Source organism: Scomber japonicus, chromosome 10 (assembly GCF_027409825.1).
Source record: "Scomber japonicus isolate fScoJap1 chromosome 10, fScoJap1.pri, whole genome shotgun sequence".
Taxonomy (NCBI): domain Eukaryota; kingdom Metazoa; phylum Chordata; class Actinopteri; order Scombriformes; family Scombridae; genus Scomber; species Scomber japonicus.
In genome coordinates this window covers 17298914-17326907 of record NC_070587.1, presented here as the reverse complement: position 1 = coordinate 17326907, position 27994 = coordinate 17298914, and the positions used below count along the sequence as shown (strand labels likewise).

General features: G+C 39.0%; 1 protein-coding gene across 2 annotated transcripts in view; it reads right to left on the bottom strand.

Annotated features, from left to right (window-relative positions):
* cobl (cordon-bleu WH2 repeat protein) overlaps window positions 1-27994 on the bottom strand; it is a 59364-nt gene that overhangs the window by 30631 nt on the left and 739 nt on the right. Inside the window, exons 1-8 of one of the 2 annotated variants that reach the window (XM_053327435.1) lie at window positions 16082-16228; window positions 14778-14969; window positions 12385-12595; window positions 9572-9800; window positions 8059-8103; window positions 7280-7368; window positions 6988-7059; window positions 484-666 (exon numbers count right to left, since the gene is read on the bottom strand). In XM_053327435.1, the coding sequence (XP_053183410.1) occupies window positions 484-666; window positions 6988-7059; window positions 7280-7368; window positions 8059-8103; window positions 9572-9800; window positions 12385-12595; window positions 14778-14965 (1017 nt within the window). In that variant the 5' untranslated portion in view covers window positions 14966-14969; window positions 16082-16228. Of the gene's footprint in view, window positions 1-483; window positions 667-6987; window positions 7060-7279; window positions 7369-8058; window positions 8104-9571; window positions 9801-12384; window positions 12596-14777; window positions 14970-16081; window positions 16229-27994 lie in introns of those variants that run through there. The other variant, XM_053327434.1, reaches the window with a different exon arrangement.

Here is a 27994-nt window from a genome sequence, read left to right as displayed (position 1 = left end):
AGGTCACTCTGACTTTGAGCTGCTAAATCTTAAGCCAAAACACCCAAAGAAAAGGCTGCTTCAAACAGATATCGCAGGTTTCAGATATGGCATTTCAGGTCAATCCTGAGAGCAGAGGGATTCACATGTGTTACATAATTAGCACTGTTATTAAGATGAAAAAGCCAGGCTGTCTCATCCTTATAATGCCAATCATATATTATTTCAAAGGCATTTTCAAATATGAAGCCAGTATGTCTCTATGCAATACACTTTTGATTTACATGTGCATTTTCACTTGTGTTAGTATTTGTGATATACGCAAAGCTTGGACTAAGTGACACAATTTGAAACCCAGCCCATGGCTGATTACAAAAACATTAAAACATTGCCACGCCTGTAATCCTTACACAGTAGCCTCTGTTCTCCACTTGGTGGTATGCATCATTTTGTCAGTGTGTCTAAATCATACACAATTTCAAAACAGCTACTTTATCCCCTCACCTGATACGTCTCAAAGTTAGTGTGTCCCATGGTGGGTGTAGGGGCCCCGGGTGGTGCTGGAGCTCTCCTCTTCTTGGCGTCAAACTTGGGAGACATCCTGGAGATGTTCATGGCCGACTGAGATTGGCCCAAGGTGCTAGGCCGATCTTCTACACAGGGGACTCCTGACACTGAGGCTGAAGCCTGGGGGTAACATCAAGAATAAAAGTGGGTCAGACTGACAAATCAGGTCTTTAGGTACTATTTGCTATCAATGGCTATCCATGTCTGTGCTACCAAATATACATGGGTGACATCATTTACCAATCTGATTCAGAAGGCAGGATTGAATGTTCAAGATGGTATCTTTAGGTTAAACAAAGATGTAAGGAGGGTCACACTCCTCAAGCATTGAAGTCTAAAACCATGCACATGTGCACACACTAACATGTAATCAAATGCATACATTTCTGGGCATATAGTCCACTCTACAGAGTCCAGTCACAACAATTATTGCAACATTTATTTGACCAAGTTGAAAGTGCCAACACATTTTCAAAGGGTGGCTGCTCCAGGCTAAAGCATTGGAACAAAAATGGCTTTCAATATCTGATCAAAGAGAGCCCAAAGTGCTCCTGAAAATCACAACCTCCCCGTGGCTCAGCTTGGTACAGAGCCTTGGCACAACGGGGGGACCAAACCATGCCTCACACCCCCATGATCTAAGAAAAGAAAAGTGTTTAAAAGCAGATTAATTGATGTGTTCAGACAATGCCTGGATACAGCATGAAAGCAGAGGAAAAAAGAACATAAAGTTCAGGTCATTAGAATTAATTGGACCCAAGATTAGAACATCTCACAGTAGGGAAGGATGGGAAAAGAACAGTACTCCTGAAAAACCCTTAAGGAGAGCAGTCCAGTAGGCATGGCTGCAGCTTTTTCATAATAAGGAAGACATTTGTACTTTTTGTACTTTTGAACAAGTAGACATCATCTACAAGACAGTGGCGGACCTGGAAGTTTTGGTGCCCTTGATGAACTCTCAGTCATCATCAACCAACCCCCTAACCCCATCTCCCCAGACATGAAATCTGCAAAAATCTGGTACATTCTGCATCTCATGTAAGGAGAGAATGGGATACTGTTTTGTTGCTTTATATTAAATTGTTAAATTCTTAAAACCTGGACAAATAAATCAAAAGTAGTCTAAAGTATCTGCATGGGCCAGGGTCACATTGGGACAATATTTGGGATTTCACTGTTAAACTAGGAGTGTAGAAAAAAACTGATGAAATATTACTGTGCCACATGTGTAAAATGTGCACAGTGTTATATCATATGTCTGTAGATGATAAGATGAGAAAGGGTGAAAGACAGACACAACATCCAGAATGACATTATCTTCATGAATAAGGCTCAAACAGAGGGGTGTACAGACATCAATATGCAAATGTGTTTATAAGAACAAAAATGTAGATATATTGTATATTTTGCTTATCCCCAGTGTCCCTTTTATCTGATGAGGTTTCTGAGACTAAACCATCACTTTTGAATAAAGCATCAATTTAGCCTTGAGAGAGAATCTGACTTTTCACATTGTTAACTATGTTCTCGGTTGACACTAACAAGTGCAGACAGCTGCTCACTTTCCCTCCCCTCTCTCCTTCATATAGTTTTAAATTAAATTTTTCACGTTAGGGGATGGCTAATATATCTGCAGTTCATAAAAACACAAACAGTACAGAAGCAAAGGGGTAAAAAAACACATTAAATACAAAGATAGAAGAATCAGCATAGCACAGCCGCAACTTACAGCAAGAGATGAAGACAATAGAAAATATGAAAGAAGTTGTGACAGTTGTTAACTATGCTGTGTGATTAACAAGGGTAAGATGAGGAAAGGGGGGAGGTGGGGTCGACGGCAGATGGAGGCTGACAGAACAAAAAATGTTTGAAGTGAAGGATTGATGTGCTGTTCATTGGGAACCCTAAAAAAGAAGAATGTTCTCATCTCACCAAAAATATTATGTTCAAAGTGGAAAATTCACATGAACTCTGTCTGACTTGTTCACCTGCTCTCTGCTACTCTTTCCCTCTGGTAAAAAAATCTGAAATCTGTCAAAACAGCGAGAGAGGAAAATGAAACCGTACCAAACGTACTGCAGGCATTTGGGGGGAAACCAACCTCAAAGTGTGTTCATACTTACAATGTGAGTAACTTAAAAGGAAACTGTGGAACTTCTGGGGATTGCTAAAAAACAAAACATCCCCCTACAAATCATACACACACATAAGAAATTATCTTCACTGGGCTATTAAACATATGTAAATCAGTCCCTACTGTCAAACTAAAAGCTTGACTAAAATTCAAATGAGTCCATCCTGATGCATTCACAGTTGTGAGGCACCCAAATGAATCACTCCGTAAGTGCATTTTCTTGTAGTGGATAGGAGGCTGAGATAGTTCTGCTCTCTCCAAAACATTATAGAATGACCTTCCTGTGATTGCAAAATGGATAAAATTGTTTTACTGTAATGTGAAAGAAAGAGGGACCAAATATACAGTATATCACATACCATAGACTCTACTCTGAGATACTTAATAAATACAGCATCAGCCTGGTTTCTTTAAAAAAAATGTCTGATCTCAGTTTGCTTCAGAATCAGCTGCCCTACAACATGATGCTCTCTGGCCATGTGAGTGCTTTAAGGCCACACACACACACACACACACACACACACACACACACACACATAGTTTAGCCCCTAATGAACAATTAGAGATAAGAGGTTGGGCTTTTAGTGCTAATGTAGCCAAGGTAGGGTAATCTGATGCCTTCGGGCTGATAACCCTGTTTGTCTATGTGTGTGTGTGTGTGTGTGTGTGTGTGTGTGTGTGTGTGTGTGTGTGTGTGTGTGTGTGTGTGTGTGTGTTGCTTGTGTGCACAAATGCATGTGTGTGGTCTGATAACACTCCCTGGCTGAGAAACAATCATATCAGAGAGAAAAAGCCCAGCTGTATTAAAGCCCACTGGAAAGGGTGATATGGCTGAGAGATGGCAATATGAAGAAATCGAACTTAGCTCCCACACTCTTCCAGTTTATTCTAAGGTTCCACATTAAAGCAAATGGCAAATACTCTTGTACTCAATATGTATTGTCATGTTTAATTCATGCTCTGCTTTGTTTCATTTCCCCTTTTCCACCATTGTTATTTTTTCAATGCCTTAAGGAAGATGTTAAGTCAGAAGCATCTGGAAAAAAGACATTCAAAAGAAGACAAAGAGGATAAGGAAAACCATAAAGTCAGCTTAGAACTGAGAGAAGAGGGTGATATCGGTGACAATGACAATAATTTAATGTCGGCAAACCAGATGCTCAATGTTGAGGGCAAAACAGAACAAAGACATAGAAGGGCGGAGAAGTTGAAACAGAAGCCTTGAGCTTGGTGGGACAGTGATGTGAGTCAGAGTGAGACAGGCAGTATTTTTCCAGCTAATAGAATCAAATGCCATATTGATCTAAGGTGAGACACAGATGGCTGCTGCTGAACAGAGGTCCATGGCTTCAAAATCCAATTAATGTGATTCGGTTATGGACATAACAGGTAGAGAGCTGCTTAATGCACCGTCTAAATGCACGTCTGGTCTAACATGAATGTATGCTACACACATACACTGGAGTGGTTCTAGAGAGTTTTTATTTTGGAGTACACATTTCTGAATTCAGTTGTTAATGGGCATTATGATCAATCCAATTTTCAAGTTTGTTTGTTTTTTAATAATTGATAAGAAGAAGAATTTGTTCAGATCCCCCCACATACACTTTTTGGGTGGGGGGTTCAAACACAAAGCTGTTTGTCTCCAGACACAAAGTCTGCTTTGTATCTGTTGTCTAAGAACTCTATACCTCTGTCCATTTTATTATTCAGCACTCATTTTGTAAGGAAGGAAAGAAAGCAGGGATACTCCTCTTTTAAATTGATCAGAGCCCCAGCAGTAATGCTCACTGACTTGTAGACAGTTGCTGCCCTCTAGAGGACATCAAGGCACATGGCCACAACTCCAGTCATTTTGTCCATGAGCAACAAAACGCCCTATTTTCCCAAAAAAGGGTGCAGTTGCAGATCCAATTCTTAATTTCTGGTGCATGGCACGTGTGGGTGTGCCCAACATATTATTGCAATTTACCCAACCATTAGCATGAGGGCACTTTGGGCTTAACCAGGCGCATCGTGGAGGAGAGACTGAATACATTAATAGTGGGAGGAATGCATTATGCGCAGGTGGAGTCGGAGTGGGCTTCAATAATGACAAATTACATGAGCTCCTCTCATTTCCTTTAAACTCAGCAACAGGTGAACTGGGGGAGAGAGGCTCAGTGAGAGAGAGAAGAGAGTTCACCTACATGAAGCTCCTGAGGTTATAAAATACATTCAGGACACCCCAAAAATGTATCAATCCAAACATGCTGACAAGGGTAGAATGAAAATGAAGCACATGTGTTCCCATGTGTTTTGCAGCTGCTGGCACATTGGTGCTGCAGCTTATGTCGTGCAAACAATTAATATAGGATAACTAATATAAACTCTGTTGTTGTAGATTTCCTCTGCATATTGAAAAGTCCTAATTCATGCTTTTAAGTACAAACAGCATCCTTAAATAAACAAATACAAAAGGTTTGGTAATTTGGTTGTAAGTGTTTGAAAAGTTCTATCACTGATTCATCAAAATAATTGAAAGATGAATAAAAGTATCCACACTGTATTGACTATGCCTAAAGTAAGCAGGGCTGTGTTTGAACCTGTTTTTATGATCTTATTTTATTTATTCAGAGCATGCAAAATGCTATTGTATGACTACTCTGTTTAGGAAGAAATACACACAGCACAGGACCTCTGGTTGTCAGAGGATATTTTACACACTCATTATATGGATATACGTCTATGTGCAAAACTGACTACTACAAATATTTTGAGACTTGACTGTAAGTGGCGAAATCTCACGTCATGATCCTCATGACATGACAGAAAAAATATCTAGATTCTCTAAACTGGGTTTGAACTTATTTAATAAATATGTCGGGACAGATCTGGTGGAACTCAGGATGCATCCTGAGGACAGCCGCGTTACTTTGTTACTGATGTTTAGAAAATGCAGAACATTAACTACTGTAGATCCTGACTGATCCTGTTGTCACGTTGGAAGATTTAAATAATAAATGAAGTTTCCTGTACTGTGCCATCCATGTGTTAACTGATTCACAGTCCCTCTCTCACATCAAAGACTGTAGATAAAACACACATATCATTCCTACTGCTGTGTGATTAATAAACATGAAAAATATCTGATATTCTACAAGCTGTTGTGGGACACGAAATCCAACAGAAAGTATAACTGAATTCTGGATGACCAGATTATGTGGATGATATTATTGATAAGTATTGTCCTTAAAGCACATTGAGTTGCCCTTGTGTATGAAATGTGCTATATAAATAAAGCTGCCTTGCCTTGCCTTAAAAATAAAAAAGGTATTTTGATTCCTATGTTAATCTGCAGTAGATGAGAAAAAGTGTAGCATACTGAAGGGGGCAAAACCGAACATAAATGATAGTTATTATTTTGGAGACGTCTGTGTACCTGGGCCTCTGCCAACTGAAGTCACAGAAATTGCACTTCGTCCCCCTGCATGATAAGAGGTGGTCTGAGCTGGTTTTATCACAAACACAATTTCGTACCAAAATTGCACTGTGGTACCTAATGTGCATAAACACAGCCTCAGCTGTGCCTCTCCTCCCACGTCAGTGTGCTACTTTGGTTCCCAGAAATACCAAACATGCACAGATGTACCAGAAATAGACACATGCGCCTCAGGAAAACTGCATGAAGATTTTGTTTGGACCAATGCTGGCCTTGCACCAGCAGAAAAATTAGGGGCCAATGTCCTGTTTAGATTAAACTCTTGTTAAAAGCTACACCTAACAATTATTTACACTATCAACTGGTGTAATAACTATATTAACAATTAATCAATTCGTTGTTTACTCTATAAGATGCCAAAAATTATGACAAGGTGACATATTAAACTTGGAAAAATACAGTTCAATTAAAACACAAAAAGTAAATGTGAATAAGTCACTGTATTTTCTGTAGTAGGATGAACAGCATCTACATCAACAGTCAAATGTGCAATAATTAGTGTTTTATTATTATTTAAATATTAAAAATCACATAAATATAAAAATCACATGACAGTCTCTAAAAGCTTAGAGGCCATAAAGAGGTCCAACTGCACATTTTTGTCCAGGTTCCCCCTATAAAGTAAATTAGGCTACAGCAGGCAGCTGCTTTCAGTGAAAAAAGCTCTAAAAACCCACAGGACACTATCTGTCCATCCCCAGTGGTAAACAGACACAGTTAGTGAGTAGCTGGTTAACATAGTGGACCATTTAGCAGCCAGATATTTAACAGAAAAGTAAATTATTCATCATATCCTGAAGCTGACCAATGTGTTAGTAGTACTTACATTGGAGTGTGTGTCTGTATTTTGGATTAATTTATCGTCAGAGTCATCCATGTCCATAGATGTTGTGTCTGTCTGCAAACGGAAGGCACAGCTAACATGCAACATTCAACTGTTCAGCCATGCATTCAGCCTAACTAAGATGTCAGTCTGGACAATTACAGATTGCATGCAACACTCAGGGTTAATTTATAAATTGATATATACCCTCATACATGATTCCAATGCTAAAAAAAATCTTGAAATAGTAAGATTAATACACAGCTTGTTTAAATGCGAGCCACAGCAATTTTACCTTGGATTTCCTCCTGCTAAACTGGAATATACCCAGGAGGCCTTTCTTTTCCGGTCTGTTCAAACTGGTTGTGCTAGAGCGAATGGAGTCTAGGAAAATAAAAGGGGAGGGGGAGAAGAAAGGATGAGTTGGACATGATAATGTCAGCACCTCAAATTAAAAGGAAAGAGATCAATGTCACACTGAGAAACAGTTTATGGGGAATTGCTGAGTGACAAATGATCCTGGCATGCATACATTAATTACAGTAGGTTAACAACAAGCCAAGCCACTTTATTTTGATTCAACAAAAATCTTTTTTTTATTGGTAATTATATTATATTTTTTATGAACTAAATATAAAACTTGTTGACATTCCCAAAGAACTGGATAGAGGAAATCTACTGAACTACCTCAGGAGAGGGCGCTATAGCTCTACATTTTCTGAGAACCATCTTTAACTATAGCTTTATAGACTCTACAGTCTATCAAAAAATAAAACCACAGAATTATTGTTATAAGTTATTGGGTGTGGGGAAAGGCAGAGGCAAGCTATATTAATAGAAAATCATCAAAATGTTAGTCAAATTAGCAGGATATTGATGATGTTGACACCAGTGAGTAATGAAAGCATACTGATATTAAACCCAAAAAGTATCTATTAAAAGATAACTAACGAGCAAATATCGATGTCCAATGCAGCAGGGTTAATGAGCAAGCAGCAGAGTGGGTTAAACAACTATATGGATTTGGTTTGAACCAGCAACACTAAGACAAACAAGACTTATTATGACTAATACCTGCGTAGTTAAGAGCTGGAGCTGAAGCCATTTTAGGCTGGAGAACTGGAAAACATGACAAGGTTTAAAAACAAATGAAGTCGTTTGTGGATAACGGACCTACATCAAAATAAGCTCATTCATTTGTTGCATTTATACTTTTGTAATACCACATCATAGCTGGTTAAAACACTACTGGTAAGTGGTAGTGTCTAACCAGTCAAAGAAACACTTACTTTTACTTTAACTGATCATGACAAAAAATAATAATAATTGGTGGATTTTCCTTAACAAACCAAGTTACATTGTGCAAGGCTGAATACCTAAATATAAACATTATATGATGAAATAAAAATACATATTTGTGCAATAAAATTGCATAATGTTCTGAATGTTCCTGCTTATCTTTCATGGCCATAAACCACAAGGTTTTCCAGAAGAATCACACTCTAAACATAACGTTGGGTGTGGACTGTTACCATGGTAATGAACCATAATATCAGATCTTAGAACATAATTTAAATTCCTACCAGATTAAGGATGACATATCCTAATTAGCATATCTCTTGTGTATCAGCACATGTGCCAAGACTCATTTAGCCAAACATATTGTAAGAAAGTGCATGTTTATGTGTATGTTTTTTTAATGTTTTGCTGCACCTGCTGCTGGTTAAACCAATGTTGACTCCACAGTACAAGTATTAATTAAAAGTCACAAGGTACTGCAGAATACAATATCATGCTGTTTTTGTGGTTCATTGCACAGGAACCATTTACATGTGTTGCCTAGGGCTAGGTTTGCATGGGATCCATTTTAGCTCAGTTTCCATTTTAGACAGGTCTTTTTCTTTCTTTACTGACTACACAATTTAGCAAAAAGTGGGGAAGGCATGTGAACTATATAGTGTTAAAACAAACGTCAATGTTTTTGGTTTTTACAGCAAACTTCTCTTTCCTCCGTGACTGATTCACAAAAAAGTCAGAGGGCAGCCACTTGACAGCACGCTCTGTAGCTGGTAGGGCAAAGCCTCAGTCCAGTTGCCGCACCCTTGTGCTATACAGCTCACCTAATTCTACAGATCAGATTTGCATTTCCGCTAACTTATTGTCCCTACACAGAAGCACACAGACAGAAAATAAATAAACATTACATAAGTTCTGTTGTCCTATTTGTAAATGACTTTATAGCTTATGCACAATATGAATTTGCAGACCAACAGCAGATAATATAACAAGCCAAAGCTCCTATGAATATCTATGATGCTGTCTTTCATCTGCTTTAATTAGCTTACTTTATTAGCCACTGCATTCACAGAGCATACATCGAGGTGGGGTTCTATTCATTTTAAAATCAATTAATCCAACAAGTATTTGCCTTTCAATTTTGAATCTATATGAGATTTTTTATTTTAATGGTTGTAGTCATAGAAGCTTCAGTTTCAACATCAATTGTTAATCGAGTCATTTAAAAGTGAATGAACCCCAATGCTTAAAGAAACAGAGTATTATACACAATCAGTTTGTTAATATTTACCTAAACTCTGATCGAGTATGTAGAGCTCCTTGATCCCCAGCTGTGTTAGGGATTTATCCAGTGGTAATTCGTGTTGACTGATGCTGTCCTTCAGGAGCAGGACATGTGAAGGGTCAAAGTCACACTTGTCACAGATGACTGGTATCAGAGCCTGAAGTGGTACTAATGGGTTGACTCGTACCACTGCCTTCTGGCTGCTGTGGTAGTTCACCATCAAGCGCACAGTTTTCTGATACAGAGAGGGAAGAAAATTACACATTAATGTCTAACAACTGAATGAAAAAAAGGATGCACTAGCCACTGTTGGGGCCATTGGAGAAATCTGTTTCTGATGTTTTCTGAATCATCAAGAAGTGTACAAAGATACAGAGAGTGGGGGTCCTCTAGAGGCAAAGAAAAAAGAAAGCATGTAAGCAGTTGACAGTCATCATAATATCAACAATAAATCTTTAATTAGACAAAAATATGACCCAAAGACTGGATAGGTAAACTGAATCAGTTGCTGTGTACACACAGTTTTTAAAGAAAACATTTGTTCTTACTCTTACAGAGTAAGAACAAATGTTCTTACAGAGTAAGAACAAAATGTGATGCAATGTAGAATATACAGAAATGAGATGAACACAGTGAAAAAAAGACATCCAAACATGCAAAGTTACTTCAATAATGAGCAATTTACAGTTAGATTGTGCTTGCTGACAGAAATGTTCCTCAAATTCACTAGACTAGAGATGGTGTCTGTTCATGCAATATGTGTCTGCATACATGTATGTGATCATGGCAGTATTTCCACAAGTAGTTCCACAACACTACAGTGTGCTGTGTTATGGGAGACAGACTACTGTGACACTCTGTTCAGCAGCCTGTATCACTAAGTGGTTCACACCAGCTTCTATAAAAACACACACCCTACTCAGGAGTCAAGAGCTTGAAGCATTCATAAAATACCTCTTCAGTGACCTTTGTGTTTCAGGTAAAGTGACTGTAGCCTAAGTTGGTTTTCCTTCGTTTGGGACCATGAATAAGCATAACTAAGATCATGCATTTTTGCCAATTTAGCAGTTGGGTGGGTTGGTTTATAGCGCTAGATGAAGGTCATGGGCTTTCGAAAAACCAAGATTTTTTGCACTCTTGAGAGTGTGTATGTAAAAAATGTCTGCCAATCTGACCAGTAGCTCCTGATACAGTATACTGGTTGCAGCCAGATAAGAAGACAGAAGAACAAACTGAATAGATAGATAAATACTTATTAATCCCGAAGGAAATTAAGGGATTCAGTAGCCCTCTAGTCATCCCTCTCCTCGCATTATACAGCTGGCAATGACATGCTGTTCTGCTGCTCCTTGATGGAGGCAACAATTCATCACAATTAACATACTTCTACCCACATGTAAAAAAAAAAAAGAGCAGCTGTGTTTTCAGTGTTGTCAAATTGAGTTTGTATAATCAACTGCATCAATTTAAAAAGTTGAAACTATTTATAATGTCAGTATTACATCAAGGTGTTTAATTTCATTGAAATCTTAAAACAGACTACTGTCCATTAACTTTGTCATTATTTCTATTTCTATTTCTGTTTAGCTTTTGTTGCTCATGTGCCAGTGAAGAGTGCCAAGCTGTAGTTAAAAGTTAATAAAGACTAAAGCTTCCTTTCCAAAAGTAAAGTCACACATTAAAGGCTTGGCTGGATGAAAGGTCAACATTTCTTTATTGTTGACTGAGTCTGTTAATTTATAATATTGTACTGATGCTGAACTGTACTGCGTTACAGAGGTCATAAGAGTTTCTAATATTTTGTCTTCTCTATTCATATTCATAGACTAAATATTAGAGTAATCTCTCAGTATAACTGAATACAATTAAACAGGAGCACAATCCAGAGCTTCCAAAATGACCACAAAGTTTATTGTAGATTTTTTGCAGAACTGTCGTATTGGACTGTATTCATTTTAGGTGTACCTGATAAATTCGCAACTGAATGACGTTATATCTTATATCTTACGAGGATACGTCATTTATACTACTGCTGATACTACTGGTACAATAAAAAAAGACAGAACAGAGGGGAGGAGTGACTGACAGTAGTGTCTGAAATAGTGTCAGTCTCTGGCCTGAAGCCAGGTGGGGTCAAAGGGAGAGAGAGCAGCCAGTGAGCCCTGAGAAGAGCAGAGAAATAATGCATGGTAACTAAAGGTAAGGCACTCATCAAATATTCAAACTGTAGGAGGAGGGCAGAGAAGAGGCAAAGAAAAAGGTAGAGAGAAAGAGACTAATACTCAGTAGAAATAATGAGTTCAGATATGCTAGCGAGCTTTAAAAACAGATGACAACAAGACAGAGAGGAATATGGTGAATAAAGACAAAAAAGACACACTTAGACTGAAAAACTGAGAGTCTAAGAACTGACTCTCATGTCATGCTCGGCCAGTTTCATTCCAACCAGCCTCCTACCTTAGAATGGGCCCTTACAGGTTTCACTGGCCTTACTTTCTGCCAGCAGTCAGAGGTAAAAAGTGGAGAGGGGAGGGATGGATATTACACAGAGCTTCAGGGTAAGGTACACTGCACAAATCAATTATATTAAGGAAAAAGCTCTTTCTCTGAACTGCATGGTTCTACATAGCTTTAAGCACAGCACAATAAAGCAAAGACTTAAATATATATATATATATCTTTGCCATCAAAATACACAAAAATCCAAGCCGAGCATAGCAAACCTAATTTCAGCAGGTTTTGATTATGTTGTAATTATGTTGAACACCCATGACCAACAAAACATCCAGTTCACCATACCAGGCTCCAAAGTAACTCACCTCTGGCACTTTGGGCGCCGGTCTGCGCACCGATTTCTCCTCCCAGACCTTCTCCTTGATGAAGACAGAGGCTACGTTGAGGGAGCCCAGCAGCGTGTTGGGCTTGAACCCCAAAGGGTGACCATCGGGCGACAGCAGCTCCAGGGTGTGCAGCGCGGGATTAAGGTGGTAGCAGCTACACAGCTCAACCAGCAGGTCCATCAGCGCCTTACTGAAAGAGGGAGAAAGAGAGAGGAGGGGGGAGGGGGGAGGGGGGAGAGAAAGTGAAAAAGAGGGGAGAAGAGGGTGTGGAGGAGGGAGCGAGTTTGGAAGAAAGACGGAAGGAGAGATGGGGAGTGAGGGAGAAAGAGAGGGAGGCAGGAGAGAAGATAGGGTTACAAAGCCTTACTAGCGTTAGCTTGACTAAATAGAATAGTAATTACTTCATACAACAAAACAGAGACACTTTCACCTGAGATGGTATACTATAGACTGAATGGCAATAGCTCTGATTTTGACAGAAGATGAGATGGCTATCATTGCCTCAACTCCTATTGTTTAGATTACTCTTAGTCATAGGCTGATTGTATTTAACTAAATAATATTATTAGGGATTACAGCAATCTTCACTATAGAATAGAAGAAGTCAACAATATATGTTAAGAAAGAAATCAACAACTAACAAATGTTACAGTACAACCTAAATGACCTTTAGTAAGATTTTTGACTTTAACTTCAAAAACATACCCATGTGAAGTGGAATAAAAACCTTTAGCCTACCAACATATTTAGCAAAGCCTGTCTATAAAACATACAATAAAAAGCAGTATTTACAGTAGCTGTTCTAATGAGAACTTTTGCAGGAGAATTGTTAAGTTAAAAAAACAATAACAGAAGGCAGAGATGGTTGGAGCAATGTGATAAGAAATGAAAAGTGAAGGAAACTGTGACAGACAAATTGCTGAGTACCTGCTGATATGTTGACCATCTGCTTATATGCATTAAGCCACAGGAGAAGCTCTGAGGTCCACTTCATCGCTGTGTGTGTGTGTGTGTGTGTGTGTGTGTGTGTGTGTGTGTGTGTGTGTAGGAAGGAGAGGGGGGTTGCAACTGATGAGGCGGCCTATAGTAATACCTGTCAATCCTCAGATAAAGAAACCAAGAGACACCAAATCCAATGTTTTCTGGGAACTGCCAGATCATATGACAGAAGTGAGAGAGATACCTCGACAAAGGACACCATTGACACTAACACATGGACACAGCATACAACTAAAACGACAATGTGTTATACACAGACATAGTGTCCCATATAATGTGCTTAAGCTGATTTTGTTGATTTTGTGTTGTACATGCTTTATCTCTATAGTATATATTGAGTATTTAGTACACAGTGAGGTTCTTTAAAAGCAAACTACAAAGCTGCAGTATTAGTGTAATAGATACTTAATCATTATCTGTAATATTACAGTATTGGCAGAGCTGGATAAATGTTTAGTGGAAAGGCAAGAATTGCTGTTCTTTTACAACTGATTATGTTAACACAATAAATCAAATAGTTGTATGTGGTCCAAAACCACTATTTATGACACGTGCTAATAACACCTTAGCCTTGTCTTATCTTTGGCCATATCACACCTATCACAGTATCAGAGTATGATGTTGTTACTAAGCAACACAAGGAACTGTAAAAAATACACATCAGGTGTTAAAATGTGGTGTCACATATTGCCCAAAATCATCTGGAATATGAAAACCAGAGATCTGAAGGATGCTAAAGGATGCCAAATAATACCAAAAGGGCATCATCTGGCTAGGATAATAACCAAAACCTATTGATATAGTTTTAAAAAATGTTAGGGAATTTAATTAAGTCACTAATTATGTTTTTCAAGTATCAAAAAAGATACTTGGAAAAAAAACGTACTTTTCCGCAGTGGTGAGAAGTAGCACAGAGACATATGCTGGTCTCAGGACTTATTATTAAAAAGGTGCTTTGTATTGGAGACACATCCCTGATTTTCTGCACCAAAGGAGAGAACTTCATTAGGGGCAGGGGGCATTAACAGCTCAGCCTCCATCTGTGCACTCTTTTGGACAAAGCTTATGCTGAGACTGGGAATGAGAGCCCTTGACAAGGCCCCACAACCCAAACAGACCCAGAGGCGACAAACAGGTCTCATACTGTTTTTCTGGTGACAATGAAGGTTACAACATAGAATCATATTATAAAGCCAGGCAAAAGCGAAAATAGTAATGTTTGTAGAAAAACATAATGCAAATATGTATGGACTGACATTTTGTAGTCATGAACAAAAAATGTGGTTAAGACACATTTAACAACCAAATGCAATGTAAATTCAAGGGAAAGGGTGTGATGCATCCAGAGCATATGTGTGCCTGTGTGCTCTAACCTGCCATCCTCAGTTACAGAAGTCTGGTATCCTTGTGGTAAGGTCAGCTGTAATTCCACAGTGGTCCTTAGCACATTTTCTTTGGCGTCAGTGTCCGACGTCCCGCCCCCGTCAGGTACAGTGTTTCTAAAGATGTGACGCGGGGCAGGTTGAGGGACCTGTGGCGGAGGTGGGGCACGTGCCTTCATTCTCCTGCAGAGGCAAAGTGGCAAAAATACATAGAGGAGAATATTGAAAATATTCATATATCAAACAGTCAATCAAGGATAAATGGTGTTTCCTTCAAGTCAACTAAATAGCAGATTTAGCAAAACACCTTTACTTAACTGACATTTATCAATTCTTATTATTCAAACAAAAGACATCATATCAATCATTTTGGTTCCTCTGCGTCATTTTTTTTGTTTTCTTGAGTTCAGATTTACTTACACAACAGGAGAGCCTGATGAAAACAACTAACTGCCACCACCTCAGAAGCACCCTGAATACCAATGACTTTTTTCTGCCTGTCTGTTTGTGACACAACCTTTGTCTTCATTTGACTTACATAACAGTCTATATGCTGAGATGAACCTTTCAGCTGTGATCCGCCCTTGAGCAGCTGTTTATTCTTTATGTTCCTCAGACTCTTCTTAATAATAATTTGATGATTTATAACACCCTCTACAATATAATTCATCAGCCCTCTCACTCACACTTTGAGTGTTAAAGTCAAATCAAATCAAAGTCTGCTTTCAAAAAACCTTCAAAAGTGATGACTTTTAAACGACTTTAATGCTCATCAAATCTTACTGCCAAGGCTTGGATAGTTTGTTTTAAGACATACTCAGACAATATAATCAACAATGATATAATCAACAAAGGAATACTAAAATGCAAGCTTGACTGAGCTGAAGTGACTGAAATCATCTGACAAATTTTTTAACTATAGCACAAATAGTTTTACAATACTAAAAAATATTCAAAATGCAATATTTAGGGATTATAAGCTTCATGAAAAACATGAACAAAGCAGATGAGAATTGTAACCACATTCAAACCGCAGCTTCTACAGGCAGAGATTTGACAGATGTCAATGACATGCTGGTGACGAGATACTGCTATCTGTGCTACCTGACCTCAGCTCAACATAAACTGTACTTAAACCCAACAGAGACAGCTGTCCTGACAGAAATCAAACACCTCATTCTGTTAACAATGACAAATAGCTATTCCATATCACACATTTCTGCACGCACTCCCTCTCTGTCTTCTTAGCTTAAATATTTGCCTTAGATAACGAAAGAAAAAAACATCCCACTCACGTCAAAAACAGTCCTTGTGTTGATTAAATGTTCTACAAACGTTAAAATATCAGTATGTTTATAAATCCAGTTCCAAGGATTTACGTCTGTATCTGTGTTCGTGTGTGTAATCCAGGGGTGTATAACTCCCGTATTTTTCAAGATACTCCTGCCCACTGCAAAAGAAGAATGCACGTGAGCTAAGAACAGTAAGAGGACTCTAACCTTAGGTAAGTTAACCATTAACATCTGAGTCAGATATCAACTAACCCCCACCCATGAGACCAATAATGTCATTGACTCATGTTGCAAAGAGAAAGTGGCTTTCAAAGGATATATCATGGGGCAGAAAGACTATTCTTAAGGGATTGACAGAATTGTTCATCATGTAGTTCAGACTTCAAGGACAGTGCAGTCATTTCTGACCTGACTGTAAGGTGTTTTGGCATTTAAAAACATTATTTATTCATATAAATAAACAGAAGAAATGTTTGATGAATATGAGTAGCTTAGAGACCCGTAAATTTAGGATTTAGAAAAGATTTTTGTATTTTTTTCTGCTGAGCCTGTGTCTTTGAAGGTAAACAGAACTGGGCTCTGTGAAGCTGTGGGACTGGGCCCCAGCCAGGCTTAACACAGTCAGCCAGTATACTTCTCTCCTTCTCGCTCGCTGTTTGTCTCACCGTAACATTTCAGTCCCTCTCTCTCTCTCTCTCTCTCTCTCTCTCTCTCTGACATGCACAAAGACTCCTTTAGGAAAAGCCTCGTCTAAATGAGCGAGTGTAAACAGAGAGAAAAGGAGAAAAAGAGTGACAGAGTAAAGGAGAAGCAGCAAACGAAAAACAGGAAACCCTTCTCTGGCACAGGGGGGCAGTAAGTGCTGAGCTGCTACAGGGACTGAGTTACAAATTCTCTCTCTCTCTCTCTCACTCACACTCACACACACACACACAGAGTAGGTCACTAATGGACCTTTCAGAACCACTCAGCTCTGTTCACTTGACTAAACAGAAATAACAAGGATATGTCTTTCACTATCTTCTATTACACTGGTCGACTTTTATTTTGAACAGGAGCATGTTTTTGTAGGCTTCAGGTGTTTATGACACTGAAAAATAAAGTGATTAAGTTTGACCATTCTGAATAATAAATGGCAGTGGCAACAAGGCAAAATTATACCCCTCCCATGTGGACCTGAAGCAAAAGGATTCAGGATTGACCTCAAAGTCCCAAAAGAACTGTAGACTCATATGGTCTATGGTAAAATTATCAGGAACAACATGTGAGCAGCTAAAAACAGACAACAAAGCTGAATTCACAGATCAAATGTAATGCACCACCGTCACCAAAGCTTGTAGAATTGGGCGATGCCCAGGAAATGACCGATCGACGATCATTGTTCATTGGTCGGGGGGGCGGGGGGTGCTGTGTTGTTGTTACGTACTTTATTATTTTTTCACTTTGCTTCATGTTTGATACACGTTGTTGTCCGACTCGTTCATAGGAGAGAACGGGAGAGTTCGCTCTGTAGGTAAGTTTTACCTTACAATGACAGGTGCGAACGAGGTAGATTACTCCAGTAAAAGTAAGACTTAGTTTAATGACTTAGAAGTCGCCAAATGACTTACTTTAACGAATTTCGTTAGTTTATATAATGCAGATTTGTAAAATATTACTTTTATGAGGGTCACAGTCACAGACAATAAACTTAGCATTTCATAACTGTGGTAGCAGCGGTGCAGCAGATGTGATGAAGTCCACGCAGCACGCTGGATGCAAACTAATATTAAGCCTATAGCCTATTCATTATAATGTCGATGGACATAAATTGAGTTTTTTTTGCCTCAATAATGATACAATAATACACAAAAAATGGTCGGATTGGGAACCCATATGCATAATGTTTCCACGTTGCATTTAGTGTTGCTTGAAATTACCAGGGCTCAGCTAGTGTTGCCTTTTAAAAAATCGTCGATTTCCCGGGATTCCCTGGAAAATTGGCTTCTTTTCCCTTAAACAGGCTACACTTGCACTCACACTAGCCAAATAATCCGGATTTTAGGGGGCAAACGTGCTTGGGCACGGTACGATTGCTTAGTGCATAAATGAACAGTGTGTACTCAGAGTAGCCACGGAGGGGTGGGGTGAGGGGGGACAAGCCCCATCGGTGATGGCTGTCAGGCATCAACCCTACTAGCCTGTTTGTTTGTTTCCTAGTTTATTTGTTAGCTTATTTGGTGACAATATGAATTAAAACTAATGGGTCATGAGACTAGCTAATACTATTGTCCACTTTACTTATGATGGAGGGACACTAGCATTGTCCAAATGAAGACACCTGAACTTGTAGTAGTTTACACCATACAAGAGACATCTCCAGAAGATGTTTATATAGCTAAGGGAGGGTATTGTGCATATTTCAGATGAGTTGAGCCTTTATTTCATCACTCACTATACTCTTTTTCACATGAAATGCTCAAAATTGTGTTTAACGGACCACATTAAACATTAATGTAACTTCAAACAGGTAAAACACAGCCTAACAAGCCAATTAGATCATAATATGATACAGCATGAAATGAACAAAGTTTATGTATTCACTTATTCAAATTTGAATCCAAAATGTGTTATAAGTGTAACATATCAGTAGGCTCAAACTGATCAAACCTTACCTTTACTCTCAGTGAAGAGTAAGCCGCTGTAATTGTGTAAGACACAGATCTATACACAGCCTACCGGTCATCCTATTTTGCTGTCTGTAAGCTAGTCTCTTTAATAGATTAGTCTCACAGGCTGTGCGACTGCATGTGTGTATGTGTGTGTGTGGGGGGGGGGGGGGGGTTCATTTACAGTAGGTGCGTACACATCCGTCTACCTCTTCCATGACCCAATTATAAAATAATCCTGATCAAAGCACTAGATAAATCACATCTGAATATATGAGCAGAACTGCATTTGGGTGCATGTGTTATGGAGAAACGGAGACGACCGAAATGTTTTTTTTTTTCCCTGAGGAAAGAAGTAACTGTCAGTGACTGTATTTACAAGCCATGGAAACATAGCTAAATAGTTCCCAGTCTGGAAGGTCTTATGAAAATAACGGAATATATTAGAGTATATTCTGAACTGGGCTCTTTCAGCATCAATTTGTGATCTGAAGTGATCTGCTCTGTCCATGAGTATCACAAGAGACATGATTCATGTTCTTGAAGTCAGTAAGTCAGAATACACTAAAAAAAAAATACAGACAGCCATGTCCCCAGTCAGGGACATAGATATCTCGTCAGATGAGTCTGTTCAGTGTGACACAATAGGATCACTGAAACAATGAGCTACTATTCTCTAATGAAGACAACCAACGAGGAATGGAGCAGATTAATTGGCCAAAAGCACAGAGCTGACTGACCTATATTCACTATGACACACTTTCTGCATTCTGAGAATATCAACTATAGTTAAGTTACACTATATGTTTGAATAACATGACCACAGCTACAGATAATAATTCAACTGTGCTGCTGCACCCAAGACCTTTACTTCAACATATTGAGGAACTCTACCAGAGACACATTATTGACCAAAACTTGCTGAAAGTAACAATGTACAGCTATAATATCAAAACAGTTATTGGGGTGTGGCAGAACAATCTTTTATTTCCTACCAATGACTCTAAAGGACAGTTAATCTGAACAGGGACAGTGGCTCAGCTGGTAGAGGGTGTTGTCCATTAATTGTATTGATAGAGGTTCGATCCCCAACCACAGACCCTGAGCATAGAATCCTACAAAAATATGGATTAGAAATAGTATATCACATCATAGTATATCAAAGCAATTCTGAAAAGTACAAACACTTTAAATTAAAGATTGTAATCCTGTCATATTGCTGACTGAGTAAAAAAATATGTTTGCATGACTCATGATCATAACTTTAAAACATGGGACACAGCAGTGAAGAGAAGAAACATGTGAGCATGTTTGATCCTTAAGTGCCACTCTCTGAACACACACATCCACTTGTATGTAAGCACATGCACATTAGAGCCAAAGCCACTTGAATTGTAACCCTCTTTTGTGCATTGGATGTAGCATGAATGATACACATCCTGAACCGTCAGCCACCCCCACTCACTCTAAACACACACTTACTCCATGCTGCTACCGAGCCAGCATTCCCCTTCTGTGTCATGGTGTCCCCATAGCAACCTATATTTATACCACTTGACTGCGGATGAGTGCAAACTTCAGGTTAGTAGCAGCTGTGGATTTTGACAGAGTGCACACAAAGGGTGTGTGACCCACAGATAGAGAAACAGAAAGAGAAATGAGCACACAGACAGAAGGCAAAGGAAAAGAGAGAAATAGAAAGTGGAAGAGTTGCTGTTTTAGAAGTGTATTGGACATATGAGCCCAGTAAAGCATTTGTTTGCAGTTGCTAGGCACACAAGGTCCTAATTCAGCATATGCCTTGACGCTCATATTACCAGCCATGTAGTCAATGATATAAGCAGTCTGACCCTCTGTATTAACACCACAGAGGTGGTCCACCATAGCTTCCCACTACTACAGACCAGGAAAACATTATCAACAAATACTACAATTCTTCATGTGAGGACAGACATGAAAAAAGGAAACAAGATGACGTTACACAGTTGAACACTTAATTCTGCAGGCCACATTATTGTCATTTAATATGTTCAATATCCAGTCAAATTTTGTCCAACACCCTCACACAAAAAAGTTTTAACATAAGTCATCAAGTCTAAATAATTCCCAGAAATCAATACTGCTCAAGGAATTATACAAATCAACAACAGTTTGACCTCATAAAAAGCTAAACCGAAAACATTTCGACCAAAAGGCCACAAATGACAAATCTCATCTCATGTGTCAATATTTCCATGTTAGTTTGAATATACAATATGAACTGCTTTGCCAAATATCTCATCTATAAGTGGAAGTCAACAGATAACATTATTTGGGTTCATGAATGTATTATGATGTGCACATGTTGAAATCCCATGGTGACAGTGTGTATAAAGCCTCCTCAGGATTTGAATGATTGAGTAATATTCTGTTGGAGTTACGCTGCTGTAAATGCAACAACTACACAATATTTACATTATCTATTCAGCCTTCAATCATAAATTCTCTTAAGGTGATGGTATTAAGGAAATGTTTGTATCAGTGGAGGTTGAGACTGCTCTAAATAGGTGGTGGTGTGTTTACATAAAGTCCCAGCATTTTAAATGAGAATGTATCAGTCTTAAAATTGTTTAGTGGGTTACATGCAACCTGGTTTAATTGGTAATTAAGTGATGACTTCTCTACCACTATTAAAATAAGCAGGTTACAGCTGCTCTGCACAGTCTGTTCAACAGGAGAGTAGAGTCAGTAACAGTAACATAATGACCTGAGGGAGATAAAATGACAACACCACACCTCAGGTGCTAAATGAATTGTTACTCATTGGGATCAATTAGGTTGCTTACACTCCTTAAAAGTTATTTGCAGACTTGACAGGGATGTATTGTGATGACCTCAGTTTGAGTAAGCACTGGGTGGTCCAAAAGTATCTGTTTCACACCTACTTCAAGCACAGAAATCAACTTACTGTAACAGCACCCCTCCCTACCTTACCTCCCCTCCTATGTCCTACTTTCCTCTCCACTTGTGATCAGTGACACAGAGGCACGCTAACCATAACCATGAGACATGTTCCAAGACAATAATAATAATTCAAAAATAGGAATAGGAAGCAACTTACCCTGCTGGAAAAAACATGTCTAGTTTCCTTATTTTGAGAGATCATGTTTGATTTAGGAGCAATACTTCTGCAGACCTTCTGTTAAAAGACTATTTCAGTTCTTCTCTTGAGCCCATTTCCTCTATTGGATGTCATCTCCATCCGTTCCTTAATGACCGAAGTGGATTAAATGAGTGGCATCAATAAATGACCTTAGCGTTCATCTCTGTATTCCAGAACAGTCTATATTGCAAAAAAAACATAATCTTAACATTCATTATCCTGTAAAAAACAGACAGCTCTGCACTCAGGTAATGAGCTCATTCCTTGTGCAGCTTATACCTATCAGCTTTGGTCTACTTAACTAGTAGCCCCCTTGATCCCTAGACATTTCAAATCAAGTCTAAATACCCAATATCAAAGCAAGAGCCTAGTGTGCCTATTGTTGTTTTGTGTATTTTTTTCCTAATTCATATTCATATATTGTCAGCATTTATTTATTTTGTTTTATGTTTATTGTTTTGTTATTTTTTTCTGTGCACCAGCTCCAGTATACATAAAGCACATGGGTAGCAAATAGGCCCACAACAGAGAAGGAATGGAGTGGAAAAGGGAAGGAGGGATAATGAGGGTTGCTAAGAGCAAGGGATGAGGGAATCTCAGGTGGCACAAAGCCCCATATGGCTGCAGATCAAGTGAAAAGGGAATAGAAAAAGGGTGCATGGGTGTAGTCCAACACTAGAAAAGAGAGGAGGAGAGATGGAATGTAGAGGCAGAACAGTAGGAAATCATAATTAGTCTGGTCTCTACTCCCTAAACAGCTTGTTCAATTAGAGAGCTGCTGCTAAACAGACCAGAAGAAAAACAGTGATATTACAAATGAAGTTGGCTTTAAGCAGATGTGTGCAGTTTATTGGCACCACAGGATTATTTGACTTGGAAACACAAATCTGTGATAAACTACAGTAAACTTATTACCACTGAATCCAGTTTATGTAGAAAAAAGACAAATAAATAAAGACAGTATATTTCTTTTATATATTTTATAAATGTCATAAGCTTTCTCCTTTATTAGTTTATTAGTAAGAAAATAAATGACTCTTCAGCTTTCTTTGACTCACTTTTAATAGAAAGATGCCACAATAAATGTAAAAATGTGTATGTGCTCCCTGCTAACAGGGAGTTATAATTTGTTTTCTGTGTATCACGATACAAATGAGTGACAAATTAAAGGAAAAACCAACATAAAGTGTCTTAGTGAGGTGTTGGATGGATGAACACCATTCTTCCCAAAAATATTCCTTCAATTGGTGTTTTGATGATGGTGCTGGAGAGAGCTGTCTAACACGGTGATCCAAAATCCCCCATGGGTGTTTAACCAGGTTGAGATCTGTCTGTGAAGGCCATAGCATATGATTCACATCATTTTTGTACTCAAACCATTCAGTTACCCCTCGTCTGGCCACATTTTTCTTACACGAGCATCACATTCATCAAATGTGTATTGTTAATCACGATTTCCGACCCTATTTATTGAAGTCTTTCCTATAGATCTGAATGCAGATCTCACTTCAGTCACTGTTCCTATTGAAACACCAGACAGTTGAACAGTCTTTGTGAACGAAGCTCCTGCCATCTGTGCCCCAACAATCAACCCTCTTTCAAAGTCACTTACATCTTTTTTGCCATCTTGATACGAAATCAGAATCAACATGGTCTTTTCAGCATTTTTATACATCCCATAGAACATGGTTGGATGCTAATAGTACCATGCAGTTCACCTGTGTGGAAGCATCTGCATTCATTAAGTTTCTCCACCCATTTATTCAGGCGTTTCCTTCGTCCACCGTCTGTAATATAGCAACAATGTCGGAGGGTTAAAATGTGCAAAACCATCCCACCTTTTGCAAGGGAAAGTGCAAGCCACCACCTCTGCCTTATCTGGCAGTGCCACGGCTATGGCACGTCAGTTGGTGTTAGAGGAGTCCATCCCGATCTGTACAAATACACATGCAGTCCGTCTGTCTTCCTCTCTGACAAACTCACATACCGCAGTGACTAACATATGACAGCAGGCTTCCAGAAATAAATCTGAGCAGCCCGTAGCAGCTGCATAATACAGAGAGATACAGTCTAGATGCTTGACACTGGCAAATATACAGACATACTGTACTTTCTTTCATCAGGGGTAGAGGTTGGGATATAGCAGAAAACAGGTTGGATAACGTAGTGTAGTTCCGATGTATCATGGCAAGGCCTTAGAGTAAAAATATTCAGAGTCTGAACTAACCGTCGAACCCATTAATTACATCCCACTGTGACTGGTCTTATAATAAACTCCTACTTGGAACACTGGCAACAACAGACGTTGCTGTAATTGTTAATGACATACCGGTTAACTTCTCATACAGTGAAATTAAGGGTGCCGCTTTTGGCACCTCATTAAGAAGTTAACTTTGTGTCCCACTTTGTTTCATCTCTTCATGTTTACAGGACTAGAGCATACATGAAACAAAGTTTAATAACTGGATTCATCAGTCAGTCTTGTGCTATATTTCTACCATACACTATATACAAAAAAGGTTCTACTTTCTGCTTTCTCTAATACGCCCAGTCAGTGTGTACTCTGATCGAGCTTCTATCCTTACAGAACAAGCTCCACACCTTCTCTATTTAAAAACAGAATGGCGTGTGAGATGGATGTAGATATTACCAGATACACACTGTACCGCTGCCAACAACGCATAGTCTCAAATACTCTCTCTCTCCCGCCTATCTCAACTTTCACTGGAGTTAAATTTAACCCACCATAAAAAACATAACCCTAGATATCCAGATGTGACCACATACACACATTTTTTGCTAAAAGTACATACAGTTTGGCCTTAAAGTAAAAGAAAAAAGAAGGGAACTCCTTCAGTCAGCAATGCTAAGCTAGTGGCTGACCACATGAAACTTAAACCTATGAATAGATGTAATTTTGTGCTGGATTGTGTCTGCATCTGCGTCAAACTTACCTCTTATTTGAGACCCCAGCAAGAACAGAGACGGCACTGCAGGATAACATTATCTTACAATACCTTGTCTATCTCTGAGGGTATTTTAAGAAGCTGTATAGACTGACAGACACACATGACATTCAAATACTATGCAAAGGATGAGACTGACATTTAGGTTCGGTGGGCACAGCTACAAATTAATGAGCTTTTACACTGCAGCCAGTGACTGGTGTTGATCTCCCTCCACATGAAGTGCTCATGAGTGCACTGGGGCACGCATGTACACACAAACAGGACATTTGGTAGCCAATAATTATGTCTGGGTGTGTGCTCAGGATAAACAGTGAGTTATTTGTAACCCCATACTGTATTTATCTGTCAAAATCTGCCAACCCAGTCTTCCTGTGGGTGTGTTTTAAAGATGGGTAGACACAGAAACTAGGCAACCACAGACAGCAGATGCTTTTTTTTTTTCTTAAGCGTGACCTACCAACAGGGAGGCAGATGGAAAACAGACCAGGATGTTGAAGGTTGTATTACTTATTTATTTTATTATTCTTTGCACTTAATGAGGCACTTTTAGGGAAAGTCTTAAGATACAAAATGTGTGGCGATAAATGACAACAAATGTGTCAAAGCGAGGGTGCGGGTGGCTGATTATCATTGGGGACTGAACCATGTGACCAAAATAAGCCCACAAGGTTGGGACTGAGGTTACACATGATTTCGTCTCCAGAAAACAGAGAAACTAAAAAGTCTATGAAACTCCTAACAGCTCTGTAAGACACTTTGAAGATTAAAAACACAAGTCAAGGCTGTTCCTCTAAAATTCATTTAAATTGCTTCCTCTTCATTCTGCTTCAGTTTGTCTTAATTAGTCTGCCACTTTTTAACTGCTTCAGCAGGAGTAAATACTAAAATGAAGTAACAAAACCACATTAATCAGAGCACTCTGGACTAAAGCTCATTCAACAAACACAAACAAGCACAGAGGCAGATGCTCACAGTCAAAAATAAACACACCAGGTCCAGACATGTAGAGAAAAACACCAGCGTGCTAATTAAGACTGTCTGTGCAGACTTTAAGAAAGAGGACTGAACCTACTCCAGTAAGAATGCAATAAACACACTCAATACTGCAGCTCAATTTTTTCTCCAAGAAATCACAGATCATGAGCAAGTTGACAACTGCCAAATCATGTACCACAAAAAAAAAAACCTTACATTTTGTGCCAGATTTGGATAATCTCAATATTCTCACTTTCTGGAAAAGGAGGAAGTTGCGCACACGCGCACACACACACACACACACACACACACACACACACACACACACACACACACACACACACACACACACACACACACACAGCTCAGATTTCAATGACCAGGTACCACCAAATTTCAGTTCCCTTAAAAGAGCAGCCTCTTCCATCCTAATTGTGTGTGTGTGTTTGTGTGCTAGTTTTAGGAGCTGTGTTTCATTAGGACTAGGCTATGTAGTAAAGTAGCTACTCCCTGCGTGATGACGAAAAACAGATGACAACACAAAAGGAGTTGCCATGGTAATTTATATGGACAGAAATGTCACAAACTGACCTGATGAAAAGGCATTTGGTTCCTCTGCCAGCTGACACTGTGAATGGTCTACTCTGTCATTTTGCCAAAAAGCTCCTGAGAGTCTGACATTTCTGTATTTACGAGAGTGCATACAATTAACATACATCCACTATCAGCACTTTGTCATTGCACAGGCACAATGTGCGTAACAAAATCTTTTTGTATTTATAAATTGGTTTAATAGAGGGGAAAAAGACAATACTTTAATTCACCTCATCAACACCCTTTCTTACTGTATCACACCCCGCTCATGTTGCCACTTAAGAACACATGTTTTACTGTTTTACTGCTGCTGCTACTACACAACTACACCAAGGATTGAGATTAAGAGCTACTGCAAAGGTTTGAGCCCTCCATAATCACAACAGGATGCACAGAAATCCCATCTTTAACCAATAATTACAATGATGAGCTCAGAATTGATGCAGTCAGCAACCCAGTTTCTCTATAGCTCACAGCTATGACAATAATAAGCACAGAAGGAGCACATTATCATGCTGATGCTATGTCATATCTGGTCAGTACACTACTCACAAAGATAATATTCATCTTAACTTAAATGTATTGTTAGAAATGACAACACCTAAAACCATGAAATCAACTTTGTCCATTGAGTCCAATGAGAGTCTTTTATCTGGTAACCTTTTATCAACAATGCACAAAATTAACAAATAAATGAACACAAACTTCACTTGTCTTTAATGGAGCTCATGCACATAGTGCATTTGGGATAGAAACCCTTTGTATCTATCATCGTGACTTCTGAATGGCCAACAGCTGTTTACCTCTGACAGAAAAGCTGCTTTGAATGGAGCACTGTACATCTTTGTTTACAACATTCAAATTTATATTCAGTCACGATACAAGTTTATTTTTTGATGTGTTCGGGTAATTTTACACCATACATGGCATTAAGTTAAGTAGTAGGATTAATGGAAAAACTATCACTACCATAAGATTTGTGATAGTAGAAGCATGGCACCATTTGTTTTTAAGGAAAGGGTTAGTCAGCCAGCATTCACAATACAAGGACCCTGAAACTGAAGCAGCTGAATGGATTTCACCTGCCAGGCAGCAACAAAGTGGTTCGGCTGATGTTGTAATGAAAGGACAGAGACACAAACTCTACCTGTACCAGCCACACCCCAAACAACACAAATACCAGCACATTGAGGACAGCACCCACAGTTGTTGCTGTTGGTGTCCCATCGGCAAAAGGCCCAGTCACTTTCCCTCTTCATAGCAACCAGATACACTGTTAAACTATGTTTGTATACTTCAGAGCTGCTCATGCTCATTGTGTCTGGCATAGAGACTGCCTGTTGGCAAATGGAGAGCAGGCTGAGCTGGCTGCTGGAAGCCTCTCTGTTGTCACTACTGTCTATGTGTGGGTTAAATTGTGTTCAAGTGTTGCAGTGAATACTCATAACCACTTTGAATAGGCAGTCATGGGACTGTCACAAACGTTGCTTGGCAATGCAATAGACTGCTATCAGAAAAACACATAGGCTATTAATGGGAACCTTATCAATGACAAACAACAACAAACTGCTTTTAAGAGCTGTGTGGA